Source organism: Panthera pardus, unplaced genomic scaffold (assembly GCF_024362965.1).
Source record: "Panthera pardus isolate Hobbes unplaced genomic scaffold, ASM2436296v1 HiC_scaffold_16, whole genome shotgun sequence".
In the NCBI taxonomy this organism is placed as follows: domain Eukaryota; kingdom Metazoa; phylum Chordata; class Mammalia; order Carnivora; family Felidae; genus Panthera; species Panthera pardus.
In genome coordinates, this window is record NW_026526721.1 from 157266378 (window position 1) to 157282265 (window position 15888).

General features: G+C 44.5%; 1 protein-coding gene across 6 annotated transcripts in view; it reads left to right on the top strand.

Moving 5' to 3' along the window:
- The window catches only part of TCAIM (T cell activation inhibitor, mitochondrial), a 98243-nt gene that overhangs the window by 71592 nt on the left and 10763 nt on the right, over positions 1 to 15888 (top strand). For 5 of the 6 annotated variants that reach the window (XM_019418531.2, XM_019418527.2, XM_019418530.2 and 2 more), the window contains one exon: positions 1818 to 3588. The exons of the other annotated variant lie outside the window; for it this stretch is intronic. In XM_019418531.2, coding sequence (XP_019274076.1) covers positions 1818 to 2058 — 241 coding nt within the window. In that variant the 3' untranslated portion in view covers positions 2059 to 3588. Of the gene's footprint in view, positions 1 to 1817; positions 3589 to 15888 lie in introns of those variants that run through there. 6 annotated transcript variants of the gene reach the window in all.

Here is a 15888-nt window from a genome sequence, read left to right on the forward strand (position 1 = left end):
CTTGTCTCTTATTCCCTCCAGTGCCAGCATCAGCGCCTGGCACACAGGAGACCTTGGGGAAGATAACGGACTGAATCCATTAACTTGCATGTTGCCTGAGCCTTGCTCTGGCCCTGGCCCTGGAGCCTTCATCCCTGCTTCACCACCCGTGGAGAGGAAACCACTTTGTTGCTGGTCCCAGTATACCTCCCCTCTTAATCATTGCTTTCATCCTTCTGCAGACCTCTGACTCTGGGCCCAGAGGTCCCCTCCACTCTGCCTTCTCTTCTCCATTGCTCTTTTCCCCCACCCTATCAAGGTTGCCCTCCTTGTAATCACCAGGGGGTGGTTAAGACTACTGGCTTCCCTCAGATGAAGTGTGCTCCTAGACCGTGATTTTCACCTTTTAGCTGCATATCTCTATAAAGTGGATTTCCAAGCGGAAATTCAAATTATAAAAAAGGTAAAAACTCGCTGGTTTTCTATCTGAAGAGGAAGGGAACTAGGGGCCCCCGTCCCCACAGGGAACCTCGGAAGAGCTCTGCAGGAGCCTGCCAACGGTTTAAAACCACTATGCTAATAGGCTAGTATCAGGGTCCCAAGTAGACTCCACGTGGCCTTCTCAAGACTGCCTCTTAACACCGCCTGGATGCACCGCCTGGCTGCCAGGGGGAGTGCAGGCACTGTCCGTGGAACCCCTGCTGTGTTTGGAGGCTGGGAATAACCTGTGCACAGCTCTTACATAGGGCGGTCGTAACCCAGGGTAACCTGGGCCTAGCGGTAAGCCAGCTGTCCCCAGACAGGCTGTCCTCACTCAGTGTTTCTGTGGAAGTTCACTCACGTTTCCTCCTACCCTATATCACATACTATAAATTTTAATGTCACTTAGACAAACTGGAAACCATGGAAATGTACAATAATAGAAGAAAGTTTAAATAATTTCGATACTGACATATAGAAGAAACAACCATTTAAAAGAATGTTCACTGGGGCGCCTGGGTGGCTCAGTCAGTTAAGTGTCTGACTTCGGCTCAGGTCATGATCTCACAGTTCATGGGATTGAACCCTGCATGGGGTTCTGTGCTGACAGCTTGGAGCTTGGAGCCTGCTTCAGATTCTGTATCTCCCTTTCTCTCTGCTCCTCCCTGACTCATGCTCTCTCTCTCTCTCTCTCTCTCTCTCTCTCTCTCTCTTTCTCTCTCTCTCTCTCTCTCTCTCTCTCTCTCTCAAATAAGTAAATAAACATTAAAACATATCCGTAAACATTGACCACCTGTGGGATAATGTACTTAAGACACCAAGTTCTGCCGGGAGTTGTCTACTTTGCAGGCCTTTACTCAAGCCCTTGATGGAAGAGGCATTGTTGCTTGCAGGCGAAGGGGAGGGAGCAGAAAGGGAGCTGATGGGTTGGGAAGGGAGTGGAGTGAGCCCTTCCTCCTCAGGGGGCCAGCTTGGGTATTTGGGAATTTCCAGAAGTCATTACTGCCCAAGGGTCAGAGTGCAGGTGGTTCCTAAAACTATGGCTTTTACACTCTGCTTTCTGCCTTCTTTGGTCACTAACAGCTGCTCAGTGAGGCAGGATTAGAACTTTTTAAACTATGTATCAATTATTTTTACCCATTGCTGCTAAAAAAGATTTAACAAATACTTTTAGAGATACATGCACGACAACGATTGGCATGTGTTCTGAGCATGTAATTCGCCCCTTGTGGGCAACCCCATTTTCAATGTTGAGAGTGGAAAGTTAGAGCCCCAATATATAAAATTGTATCTACATTTTATGTTATTTTATTTGGTGATAGCTTGTGGCAATATTACGTTTATTTTCAATATGACAGGTTAAAGGTTATTGAAAATGAACTGATAGAGGCTTCAACGAAGAAATTTTCTCTGGGAAAGTTTTATAAGGAGCCCAGCGTTTCTAGTATACAAATGGTGGATTGTTGTAAGAGACTTCTACAACAGTCGCTGCCTTACCTACGAGGGATGCATCTCTGCATTTCACATTTTTATTCTGTCATGCAAGATGGAGACGTTTGTATTCCTTGGAACTGGAAGGATGGAGAAGCCGTTAAGTAACACAGAAATCGGTATTATTTTTTGAAGAGGCAAGAAACCGTTAAACTTATTTAAATCCACAATTTAATATAACAGTATTATTTACATATTACAAGTACAAAATTTCTAACTGCTGCTCTAAAAGTAGACCTTTTTTAAAAATTAATTTCTGCTACAAAACTTGCTTTAAAAGGTTTTATCTCCCAGTCTTATGGCGTTTCTTAGCTGATTGGCAAGATTGGGTAAAAAGATGTCAGCATCAAGGAACATATTTTGCGGTATATAAATGAGGGGTTCTACGAAGTTGAGGATATATATTTTTATATGAGTGAGCGTGCGTAAGTGTAATCAAGTCTCATTCAGCGTAGCTCCGGAGCGATGGAACTCATTCAACATGCAACTTTGTAGTTACATCTCATGGGTCAATACAAATGCGTCTTTTGCAGCCAGCACGGGACAGTTGCTGTCCAAAACAGAAGACCGACGGACGGCAAAGATTAGATAACCGAATTTTTCCTGAAAGAAAGAGTAGAAGGAAAAAAAGCAACTGGATGTATGTATGGTATTGACATGGACATAAGCAGTCTGATACCAGTTTGTTAGAAACATCTTAGTGACAGAAAACTTGGGTTTAAACCCGTGGGTTTTCCTACCCATTAATCTATCACAACTGTTGGCAGCATGACACAACAGACAGTGAATGTCTTTGAATCAGTGAGGGGACTCTGGTTTCTCATGGACAAACTATCTGGAAAAACCCTTGCTGGTGTCCCACAGAGTTCCAGCGAGTAGAATCAAGTGTAAAATGGTTCAGGCCATCCAGGATTTGTCACCTCCTCAACCCCGGGCTTCCTGCTCCTACCAGTGTTTCGCCTCCGGCATGAAGTCCCTCTGAGCCGCCCGTGTGCGTGGTTGTGTGGCCTCCCTGAGGTCGCAGCACGGCTCAGACCTAAGGGCCATGGCGGGCCCACTCTGGAGACGCGGGGCTTCTCTCTCCGCAGTCCTTTCCCTTCGGATCATGTATTTTGCCAGATCCAAAACCTCTCCAGCTTGTTTCTCAGGAGGATAAGGTGAATCTAATTTGGGACACCATTTTTGTGGCTCCTACTGCTGGCTGAAGAAATAAGAAAGGGAGTTTTTTTCACAGTGCATCAGAAAGGGAAGGAGCTGTTAACCATTCTTGAAGTATGTTTCAAATTCATCTAAAACACCGATTGTTTAAACTGTTTAAATTCAAATGTGTGTTCAAAAGAAATACTGATGTGTAATTTTTATAGTTTGTGCATATCATCCCTGTGAACCTTCAGTAACAAGTATACTGAATTTGTTTTTCTAATGTAAAAATGTTGCCTATAAGGATTTTCCAGAGCCAAATGATGGGGGTGAACAATTCCTTCCTTAAAGGTTATGTAAGAAAATTTATTGAAAAGTAGCTTTGGATCATGCCATTTCTAAAATCAACTAATATAGAATCCTCAGTAATATGTTTTGAATTGGACTTTGTCTCAGAACTGATTGTTAACAATAATATAATAAATAATACATTAATCACATTATTGTTTTCCTTATTCAGTTATTAATAGTTTCACAACTCCTAGAACACAATAAGAAATTACAAGAAACTGATGGCCTGGCTTACATCAGAAGCCGCATCTGTCTTCAGGACAGATCTCCCCAAGCCCTACTTCCTCCTTCATTTCTTAAAGACCTCTACCTCCAGGCAGCCCCCCTGAGCTCATGAGGGAGTGGTGGGCATTGAGAAATGGATCGGTGAAGTAAGAGGGACCAGGGCTGCATCTGAAGTCAGCTCACCTTTGAAACCTCCAAGGACTCTGCACATCCCAGGCAGAGGCCCCTGAAGTGAACCCCTCCAGCTCAGGCTACTGTCCCAGCACCCTAGAGTTCCTACCTCCCCTATACTAATCCAGTATCACCACCCCACCCCAACTTCCCTGGAGGGACCTGTCTGTGCTTCCCCAGAGTGAGCCAGTTAGACCATGTCCTGTGGAGCATGGTACCTCCGGCTCTGGGCTCTTCTACAGGGGGCTGTGGTCCTGGCAGCCTTCCGCCACAGGCCCCAGAGCTGGGAGCCTAAGCTCCCGGGAGGCTGGCACCCAGACCCAGGGTGCAGGAACCACCGATGCACTGGGTGAGGCCTGGCAGCTAGCTGCCCACAAAGTGCCTCCTTGTTTCCAGACTGCCTGTTACGTGTGCCACCTGGGCACCAATCCCAACCACGAGCCCTGTGACCTGGCAGGGTCACCACAGGTGCCTGTTCTGTAATTATTGACACAATCCCCAGGGCACCTTTGTAGGGCTCCCAGGGGCTCCCTGCACAGAGTGGCTCTGGGCAAGGCCTCATCTGGCCTCAGTCTCCTCACCTCTAAGAGGAGACACCAGGTTGTGTTCTTGAAGTTTCTCCCGCCCTCAGTGAGTCTGCCCCAGGAATGCAGAGCCCTCCGTTGGGTGGTCTTGGCCGCCAGCCTAGGTTCCCCTCACTCCTAAGGACGAGGAGGAGGAGGATGCGGGGCAGCCAGTGTCCAGACAGATCAGACCTGAGTCAGTGCCACGGGACCCTCTCCTTCCCTGCATTCCCCTGCTTCCTGCAAGTTCAGGCTGCTGGTCCCTCAAAACCCTTCCCTCAGGGGACGTACCTATTATGGAGCATTCTAGCAATTTTTCCCCCTAAGCTGATGAACGTTGCATATGAGGAAACTGACACCCAAAATTGGAGACTTGCCCAAGGCCTTTCTGCCTGAGGCAGACAAGAGAGGTGGGGTTAGAGCCCAGGTGTCCCAGGGGCTGTGAGGGGTCTGAGCGGGCAGAAGCACCCCCGGCCGTGTGTAGGCCCACTGCTGAGCTAGCACTGCACATAGGCAATCCACAAGTCAGGATCAGATGTGCCCTTGCAGCAGTCCTGCCCCTAGCGGGTGGGCAGGGGGGATACAGAAACAGAGACCTTGGATGGCAAGGTGTGTCAGGCCTGGCACCATGGTGCGGACGGGCCAGCAGGCGGCAGGGCTGACATGCTACGGGCGTGTTGTGCAGAACAGGCTCGCTCACCCCTACATTGCACTGAGGCCACGGGAGGCAGGATTCTGACTGGGTCACAGGACACACTGGCCACAGAATCAAGGCAGGCGGGACCTCAGGCCTTTGCTCCACAGGCCCGAGAACTGGGGTTTCCTGGAGTCCTCAGGCTGAGACAGTGTTTCCGAGCCCCTGCTTCTGCCTCCCACTCCAGCATGACCGGATCAGTAGGAAAGTGGTCATCCGTTCCCGGAGGGCCGAGGAGCTGTCCACTGTCCCACCAAAGCATCATCAGGGAGCCTGTCCACTAGGGAAGGCACATAGCTGGAAGGGGCGCCCTGCCCAAAGTCTCTCTCAGCCTCAGGTTGCCTCGAAGCTCCCGTCAGGGCCCAGCCCCTTTGTGCTCAAGGTCCAGGGCAGCCCTGAGGGCCATCCCCAAGTCCAGCTGGCCCCGGGCTGTGCCCAGGGACCACAGGGCCTTTGGGTCACACTCATCCTAGCTTGTTCCCATCTCCACCAAAGAAGCATCCTTCTGACTCTGGCTGGGAACCAAAGTACTGCTCTGACACCAACATCAGAACCAAATTCTTGAACCCAAAAAACTTAGGAGCAAAATACCAAGGTGGTTTGGGAGGTAAAAGAAGGTCTAGAAAATGCTATGTGTCAAAATCTAAGTTAAATTGAAATGAGGTTTGAAAGCACTTGGTTTGTTCTTCTAAGAACTCTGCCCACAGTCCTGTGCGCTTGCAGGGGAGGCAGAGGGGAGCATGAAGGTGTAGACGTCACAGGCCACTCTGGCCATGGGCAGCTCAGGAAGGTGTGACCATGCAAATACTCTCAAGTTCAAAAGGAAAATCGGTTATTCCCAGTTAAGGACATTTTTCAGCTTGCAGGTGAAGACCCAGGGGACAGAAGGGCTGGGAAGAAAGGAAGACACTGGGGGCAGGCTGCTGGTCCAAGGGCGCCTCATGTTGGTGGAGCGCCTCCTGGTGGTGAGATGGTGACAGGAATTGCTGAGATTGGCTGGGTGTGGGGGGTGGGGAGAAGGGGAGGGTGCTCCTTGGTCCAGCCTTAGCCAGGCCATAGGTTGGTGCAGATGGGAGGGAATTTCTTGAGCCAGTGTCTTTCAGCGAAGCCTTAGAAGGAGGTGAAAGGACAGCCTTCTGTGCAGGCGTGCTGGACAGACCCTGGTCACTGGAAGGAGCCCCTGCACGCTCCCATGCTGAGATCTGGGCCTATCTTGGGGGTTCTCCAGAGAAGCTGGAGAAGCTTCAAGTACATCTGTCTTCATGGGGGATAGGTGATTTCTCCAGTTATCTCGTTTACCCAGAAAAACGTATCTAGAGGTTTCTTCCCCTGTCCAGACTCTTAGACATAGCTACAAAGGAGGAAATTGAGGCAACACAGATGCATCTTTAGTTGGCCATAGTGGGGACAGAGGGCTGTCTCTACACAGCCAGGGTCAAAGGGAACCATCAGCCCCTGGGCTAGGACTAGACAGCCAGTGCCAGGATTCTGTCAGGAAGACAGATGCTTTCCCAGGTGCTCCAGAAATCCTTCCGGGACCAGGAACAGGCCTTACCGGAGGCCCACGCTGACAGGCCCATCGCTGACAGGCACATGCTTGCTGTGTGCATCCCTGGGCTCAAGGTTTCCCCTGTTCCCACCAGGACATGCAGCTCTTGAGAATGTACTCTGAGGGCTTTGTCTTCCATGCAGTCAGAAAAGTGTGACTGGTGATGCATGGCCTTTGACAAACTCGGGGCCGAAAAGTTACATGAGCACCAACCTATGGACATACCCCCAATTCTCTGGGATCTTCTCCGTCTAAAACTCTGCCTCTTCCAGACCAGATACCTGCTTTCTGTATGTTTTCTCACTAGAATGCTAATGCATATCTCCCTAACTGGCTCAATCTCATCAAAAATAATTTGGAATTAAAATGGCCTCTTTTGAGAAATTTTGGTATGGACACAACTATTCATTTGAGAGGTGACTTACTCTAAAAAATGAAAACAAAATTCTGACTGTCCAATAATCTTTCTTTAATTGGTATAAGAAGGATTCTAAACACAATTTGAACTCAAAAATTGCCTTCCTAAAATATTTTGTAGCTAAAACTAATAAAAGGTATGAGAATTTTCTCCCTCATCAGCACCTGTAGGATTAGCTTCTGGTATTGACATGTCCCGTGCTTTTTCTCCAGTCTGTTAAAGGCTTACAGTCAGAAATCATAGATACGTTAGCTGAGATATGTTAGCATATGGCTGAGGGACGCCTGGGTGGCTCAGTAGGATTAAGCATATGACTTTTGATTTTGGATCAGGTCATGATCTCACAGTTCATGAGTTCAAGCCCCCATCAGGATCCATGCTAACAATGTGGAGCCTGCTTGGGATTCGTTCTCTCTCCGTCTCTCTACCCCTCCCCAGCTCAAGCTCACAGTCTCTCTCAAAATAACTAAACTTAAAAAAAAATTTGTTTTTAATGTTGACTGGTAAATCACTTGATTGCATAAATGTCAGTGTTTGGCTATATATTTTAAGGAGATAGATACCAAAAAAAGAAAGAAGTCTCATGAAATTGTTTCATGCAGGAGGCATCCTTCCTTGCTTTCCATACATTGTGAATTAATCAGTGCTGGTGCTGGGGTGCCTGAGTGGCTCAGTCGGTTAAGCAGCTGACTTCAGCTCAGATCATGATCTTGTGGTTCCTGAGCTGGAGCCCTGTGTCGGGCTCTGTGCTGACAGCTCAGAACCTGCAGCCTGCTTCTGATTCTCCCATTCTCTCTGCCCCTACCTCACTCTCTCTCTCTCTCAAAAATAAATAAATGTTAAAAAAAATTTAATAAGTGCTGTTATTAAAAATCTTGTGACTCAACAGAACCATCAAGGACCCAAGTGATGTCAATGTCAAAATCTAATATACAACACTCTCTTTGGTGTGTGTGCATGCCTCAGCTATCTCCTCTGCTTACAGAGAAAAATGATTAGTTGTCTAAAACCAGTTCCTTCTTCTGTTTTCTACCTCACTCCCCCCTCTCTTCTCCCCTTTCTTGGAAACATGACAGATTTCCTTTATTCATCCAAAACACATTCATTTGTTATACAAATTCTTTAGGAATGTTTAGTTCAGATAAAGCCAAAATTGTCTACATAAGAAAAAGAAACATTATTAAACTATGTTTCTTTTTATGGACTTTAGAAAGTTTATTTAGGAGCTTCGGGTTGGTGAATACCTGAAGGTCCTGGAAAGGGTTGCACCCTTTCTTCACACCCTGCCCCACGCCTCTATTCCATCTGGCACTTCCTGAGTTCTACCCTTTTATAATAAACCAGTAATCTGTTTTTTTTTTAAGTATACTTACCTAATAGCTTTTATAATTGCCTATAAGATAATGACAAAAAGCATCATTTTCAAAATAAAAGAAAAACTTCAGTATGATTCAGTCTTTACTAATTTATCATCATAAAAAAAAAGCTAGTAAAATATTTTGGTTTATCTAAGACCAATATTACATTTCTCACAATTCAAACTTCAGAAAATTCCAAGATTGGTTTTATGAGTTAAATGTTTCCATTATTTCCATAACTAGTTTAAGCTTAAAAATCATATGCATAAAGTATTGAACAAATAAAGTAATAAAAATAATGAATGGTTTTTTTTCAATATATGAAATTTATTGTCAAATTGGTTTCCATACAACACCCAGTGCTCCTCCCAAAAGTGCCCTCCTCAATACCTATCACCCAGCCTCCCCTCCCTCCCACCCCCCATCAACCCTCAGTTTGTTCTCAGTTTTTAAGAGTCTCTTATGCTTTGGCTCTCTCTCCCACTCTAACCTCTTTTTTTTTTTTTTTTCTTTTTTTTTCCCTTCCCCTCCCCCAATGGTTTCTGTTAAGTTTCTCAGGATCCACATAAGAGTGAAACCATGTGGTATCTGTCTTTCTCTGTATGACTTATTTCACTTAGCATCACACTCTCCAGTTCCATCCACGTTGCTACAAAGGGCCATATTTCAATCTTTCTCATTGCCACGTAGTACTCCATTGTGTATATAAACCACAATTTCTTTATCCATTCATCAGTGGATGGACATTTAGGCTCTTTCCATAATTTGGCTATTGTTGAAAGTGCTGCTATAAACATTGGGGTACAAGTGCCCCTATGCATCAGTACTTCTGTATCCATTGGGTAAATTCCTAGCACTGCTACTGCTGGGTCATAGGGTAGGTCTATTTTTAATTTTTTGAGGAACCTCCACACTGTTTTCCAGAGTGGCTGCACCAATTTGCATTCCCACCAACAGTGCAGGAGGGTTCCTGTTTCTCCACATCCTCTCCAGCATCTATAGTCTCCTGATTTGTTCATTTTGTCCACTCTGACTGGCATGAGGTAATATCTGAGTGTAGTTTTCATTTGTATTTCCCTGATGAGGAACGACATAGAGCATCTTTTCATGTGCCTGTTGGCCATCCGGATGTCTTCTTTAGAGAAGTGTCTATTCATGTTTTCTGCCCATTTCTTCACTGGGTTATTTGTTTTTCGGGTGTGGAGTTTGGTGAGCTCTTTATGGATTTTGGATACTAGCCCTTTGTCCAATATGTCATTTGCAAATATCTTTTCCCATTCCATTGGTTGCCTTTTAGTTTTGTTGATTGTTTCCTTTACTGTGCAGAAGCTTTTTATCTTCATGAAGTCCCAACAGTTCATTTTTGCTTTTAATTCCCTTGCCTTTGGGGATGTGTCAAGTAAGAGATTGCTACGGCTGAGGTCAGAGAGGTCTTTTCCTGCTTTCTCCTCTAGGGTTTTGATGGTTTCCTGTCTCACATCCAGGTCCTTTATCCATTTTGAGTTTATTTTTGTGAATGGTGTGAGAAAGTGGTTTAGTTTCAATCTTCTGCATGTTGCTGTCCAGTTCTCCCAACACCATTTGTTAAAGAGACTGTCTTTTTTAGGGGCGCCTGGGTGGCTCAGTCGGTTAAGCGGCCGACTTCAGCTCAGGTCATGATCTCGCGGTCCGTGAGGGCTGTGAGTTCGAGCCCCACGTCGGGCTCTGTGCTGACAGCTCAGAGCCTGGAGCCTGTTTCAGATTCTGTGTCTCCCTCTCTCTGACCCTCCCCCGTTCATGCTCTGTCTCTCTCTGTCTCAAAAATAAATAAATGTTATAAAAAAAATTTATAAAGAGACTGTCTTTTTTCCATTGGATGTTCTTTCCTGCTTTGTCAAAGATTAATTGGCCATACGTTTGTGGGTCTAGTTCTGGGGTTTCTATTCTATTCCATTGGTCTATGTGTCTGTTTTTGTGCCATTACCATGCTGTTTTGGTGATTACAGCTTTGTAGTAGAGGCTAAAGTCTGGGATTGTGATGCCTCCTGCTTTGGTCTTCTTCTTCAAAATTACTTTGGCTATTTGGGGCCTTTTGTGGTTCCATATGAATTTTAGGATTGCTTGTTCTAGCTTCAAGAAGAATGCTGGTGCAATTTTGATTGGGATTGCATTGAATGTGTAATTAGCTTTGGGTAGTATTGACATTTTGACAATATTTATTCTTCCAATCCATGAGCACGGAATGTTTTCCCATTTCTTTATATCTTCTTCAGTTTCCTTCATAAGCTTTCTATAGTTTTCAGCATACAGATCTTTTACATCTTTGGTTAGATTTATCCCTAGGTATTTTATGCTTCTTGGTGCACTTGTGAATGGGATCAGTTTCTTTATTTGTCTTTCTGTTGCTTCATTATTAGTGTATAAGAATGCAACTGATTTCTGTACATTGATTTTGTATCCTGCGACTTTGCTGAATTCATGTATGAGTTCTAGCAGACTTTTGGTGGAGTCTATCGGGTTTTCCACGTAGAGTATCATGTCATCTGCAAAAAGTGAAAGCTTGACTTCATCTTTACCAATTTTGATGCCTTTGATTTCCTTTTGTTGTCTGATTGCTGATGCTAGCACTTCCAACACTGTGTTAAACAACAGCGGTGAGAGTGGACATCCCTGTCGTGTTTCTGATCTCAGGGAAAAAGCTCTGTTTTTCCCTATTGAGGATGATGTTAGCTGTGTGTGGGCTTTTCATAAATGGCTTTTATGATCTTTAAGTATGTTCCTTGTATCCCAAATTTCTCGAGGGTTTTTATTAAGAAACGGTGCTGAATTTTGTCAAAGGCCTTTTCTGCATCGATTGACAGGATCATATGATTCTTTTTTTTTACTAATGTGATGTATCACATTGATTGATTTGCAAATGTTGAACCAGCCCTGCAGCCCAGGAATGAATCCCACTTGATCATGGTCAATCATTCTTTTTATATGCTGTTGAATTCGATTTGCTAGTATCTTATTGAGAATTTTTGCATCCATATTCATCAGGGATATTGACCTGTAGTTCTCTTTTTTTACTGGGTCTCTGTCTGGTTTGGGAATCAAAGTAATACTGGCTTCATAGAATGAGTCTGGAAGTTTTCCTTCCCTTTCTATTTCTTGGATTAGCTTGAGAAGGATAGGTATTATCTCTGTTTTAAACGTCTGGTAGAACTCCCCTAGGAAGCCATCTGGTCCTGGACTCTTATTTGTTGGGAGATTTTTGATGACTGATTCAATTTCTTTGCTGGTTATGGGTCTGTTCAAGCTTTCTATTTCCTCCTGATTGAGTTTTGGAAGCGTGTGGGTGTTTAGGAATTTGTCCATTTCTTCCAGGTTGTCCAGTTTGTTGGCATATAATTTTTCATAGTATTCCCTGATAATTGCTTGTATCTCTGAGGGATTGGTTGTAATAATTCCATTTTCATTCATGATTTTATCTATTTGGGTCATCTCCCTTTTCTTTTTGAGAAGCCTGGCTAGAGGTTTATCAATTTTGTTTATTTTTTCAAAAAACCAACTCTTGGTTTCGTTGATCTGCTCTACAGTTTTTTTAGATTCTATATTGTTTATTTCTGCTCTGATCTTTATTATTTCTCTTCTGCTGCTGGGTTTAGGCTGCCTTTGCTGTTCTGCTTCTATTTCCTTTAGGTGTGCTGTTAGATTTTGTATTTGGGATTTTTCTGGTTTCTTGAGATAGGCCTGGATTGCAATGTGTTTTCTTCTCAGGACTGCCTTCGCTGCATCCCAAAGCGTCTGGATTGTTGTATTTTCATTTTCATTTGTTTCCATATATTTTTAAATTTCTTCTCTAATTGCCTGGTTGACCCACTCATTCTGTAGTAGGGTGTTCTTTAAGCTCCATGCTTTTGGAGGTTTTCCAGACTTTTTCCTGTGGTTGATTTCTAGTTTCATAGCATTGTGGTCTGAAAGTATGCATGGTATGATTTCAATTCTTGTATACTTATGAAGGGCTGTTTTGTGACCCAGTATGTGATTTATCTTGGAGAATGTTCCACGTGCACTCGAGAAGAAAGTATATTCTGTTGCTTTGGGATGCAGAGTTCTAAATATATATGTCAAGTCCATCTGATCCACTGTATCATTCAGGGCCCTTGTTTCTTTATTGACCGTGTGTCTAGATGATCTGTCCATTTCTGTAAGTGTAGTGTTAAAGTCCCCTGCAATTACCACATTCTTATCAATAAGGTTGCTTATGTTTGTGAGTAATTGTTTTATATATTTGGGGGCTCCCGTATTCGGCGCATAGACATTTATAATTGTTAGCTCTTCCTGATTCCCTGTAATTCTCCCTAATTCCCTGTAATTATTATATAATTCCCTTCTTCATCTCTTGTTACAGCCTTTAATTTAAAGTCTAATTTGTCTGATATAAGTATGGCTACTCCAGCTTTCTTTTGACTTCCAGTGGCATGATAAATAGTTCTCCATCCCCTCACTTTCAATCTGAAGATGTCCTCAGGTCTAAAATGAGTCTCTTGTAGACAGCAAATAGATGGGTCTTGTTTTTTTATCCATTCTGATACCCTATGTCTTTTGGTTGGCGCATTTAGTCCATTTACGTTCAGTGTTATTATAGAAAGATATGGGTTTAGAGTCATTGTGATGTCCGTAGGTTTCATGCTTGTGGCGATGTCTCTGGTACTTTGTCTCACAGGATCCCCCTTAGGATCTCTTGTAGGGCTGGTTTAGTGGTGGTGAATTCCTTCAGTTTTTATTTGTTTGGGAAGACCTTTATCTCTCCTTCTATTCTGAATGACAGACTTGCTGGATAAAGGATTCTCTGCTGCATATTTTTTTCTGTTCATCACATTGAAGATTTCCTGCCATTCCTTCCTGGCCTGCCAAGTTTCAGTAGAGAGATCGGTCACGAGTCTTATAGGTCTCCCTTTATAAGTTAGAGCCTGTTTATCTCTAGCTGCTTTCAGAATTTTCTCTTTATCCTTGGATTTTGCCAGTTTCACTATGATATGTCGTGCAGAAGATCGATTCAAGTTACGTCTGAAGGGAGTTCTCTGTGCCTCTTGGATTTCAATGCCTTTTTCCTTCCCCAGATCCGGGAGGTTCTCAGCTATTATTTCTTCAAGTACACCTTCAGCACCTTTCCCTCTCTCTTCCTCCTCTGGAATACCAATTATGCATAGATTATTTCTCTTTAGTGCATCACTTAGTTCTCTAATTTTCCCCTCATACTCCTGGATCTTTTTATCTCTCTTTTTCTCAGCTTCTTCTTTTTCCATAATTTTATCTTCTAGTTCACCTATTCTCTCCTCTGCCTCTTCAATCCGAGCCGTGGTTGTTTCCATTTTATTTTGCAGCTCATTTATAGCATTTTTTAGCTCCTCCTGACTGTTCCTTAGTCCCTTGATCTCTGTAGCAATAGATTCTCTGCTGTTCTCTATACCGTTTTCAAGCCCAGTGATTAATTTTATGACTATTATTCTAAATTCACTTTCTGTTATATTGTTTAAATCCTTTTTGATCAGTTCATTAGCTGTTGCTATTTCCTGGATATTCTTTTGAGGGGAATTCTTCTGTTTGGTCATTTTGGATAGTCCCTGGAGTGGTGCGGGACTGCGGGGCACTTCCCCTGTGCTGTCTTGAATAACTTGCGTTGGTGGGCGGGGCCGCAGTCAGACCTGATGTCTGCCCCTAGCCCACCGCTGGGGCCACAGTCAGACTGGTGTGTGCCTTCTCTTCCCCTCTCCTAGGGGCAGGATTCACTGTGGGGTGGCGTGGCCTGTCTGGGCTACTTGCACACTGCCAGGCTTGTGGTGCTGGGGATCTGGCATATTAGCTGGGGCGGATCGGCAAGGTGCACAGGGGTGGGAGGGGCAGGCTCAGCTCGCTTATCCTTCAGAGATCTGTCGGGAGGGGCCCTGTGGCACCGGGCGGGAGTCAGACCCGTTGGAGGGATGGATCTGCAGAAGCACAGCGTTGGATGTTTGTGCGGTGCAAGCAAGTTCCCTGGCAGGAACCGGTTCCCTTTGGGATTTTGGCTGGGGGATGGGCAAGGGAGATGGCACTGGGGAGCGCCTTTGTTCCCCGCCAAGCTGAGTTCTGTCGTCAGGGGCTCAACAACTCTCCCTCCCTTGTCCTCCAGCCCTCCTGCTCTCCAAGCAGAGCTGTTAGCTTATAACCTTCCAGATGTCAAGTCCCGCTTGCTGTTGGAACACACTCCGTCTGGCCCCTCTGCTTTTGCAAGCCAGACTCGGGGGCTCTGCTTGGCCGGCGGGCCACCCCTCCCCCCCAGCTCCCTCCCACCAGTCCGTGTAGCGTGCAACCACCTCTCTGGCCTTCCTACCCTCTTCTGTGGGCCTCTCGTCTACACTTGGCTCCGGAGAGTCCATTCTGCTAGTCCTCTGGTGGTTTTCTGGGTTATTTAGGCAGTTATAGGTGGAATCTAAGTGATCAGCAGGATGCGGTGAGCCCAGCGTCCTCCTACACTGCCATCTTCCCTCAATCTTCCATGAATGTTTTTTTTTTAATTTTTTAAATTAATTTACTTATTTTGAGAGGGACAGAGAGAGAGAAAATCCCAAGCTGGCTCCAGGCTGTCAGCATAGAGCCTGACGCAAGACTCAATCCCACAAAACGTTGCGATCATGACCTGATCTGAAATCAACAGTCTGATATTCAACTGAGCCACCCAGGAGCCCCAATGAATGTTTTTTTAAATGCCTCAATTTTATAAATTACTTACAATACTACATTTCACAAAGTTTTGATGTGTTAAATTGTCATCTCCACATTTTTAACTAGTTTTAAAAACTTCAAGCAAATCAATTAATAAGTAATCTTTAAAGAATTATATATTTTCTTTTTTACATATATATTCAAGTTAGTTAACATACAATGTAGTCTTGGCTTCAAGAGTAGAACCCAGTGATTCATCTCTTACATATGACACCCAGTGCTCATCCCAAAAAGTGCCCTTCTTAAAGCCCGTCACCCGTTTAACCCATCTCCCCACTTACCCCCACCTTCAGCAACCCTCAATTTGTTCTCTGCATTTAAGAGTTTCTTATGGTTTGCCTCCCTCTCTGTTTTTATCTTATTTTTTCCTTCCCTAAGACCTATACATTTTCTGAAAAGAAAAAAAGATTTAGAAACACATTGATTATTGAACATGATTATTTGCATATTTGCATATATGTTTGGTTTTGCCTTCTCTGATTTTATTTTTTTATTTATTTTTATTTTTTTTAACGTTTATTTATTTTTGAGACAGGGAGAGACAGCATGAATGGGGGGGAGGGTCAGAGAGAGAGGGAGGCACAGAATCTGAAACAGGCTCCAGGCTCTGAGCTGTCAGCACAGAGCCTGACGCAGGACTCAAACTCACGGACCGCGAGATTATGACCTGAGCCGAAGTCGGATGCCTAACCGACTGAGACACCCAGGCGCCCCTACCTTCTCTGATTTTAAAATAATGT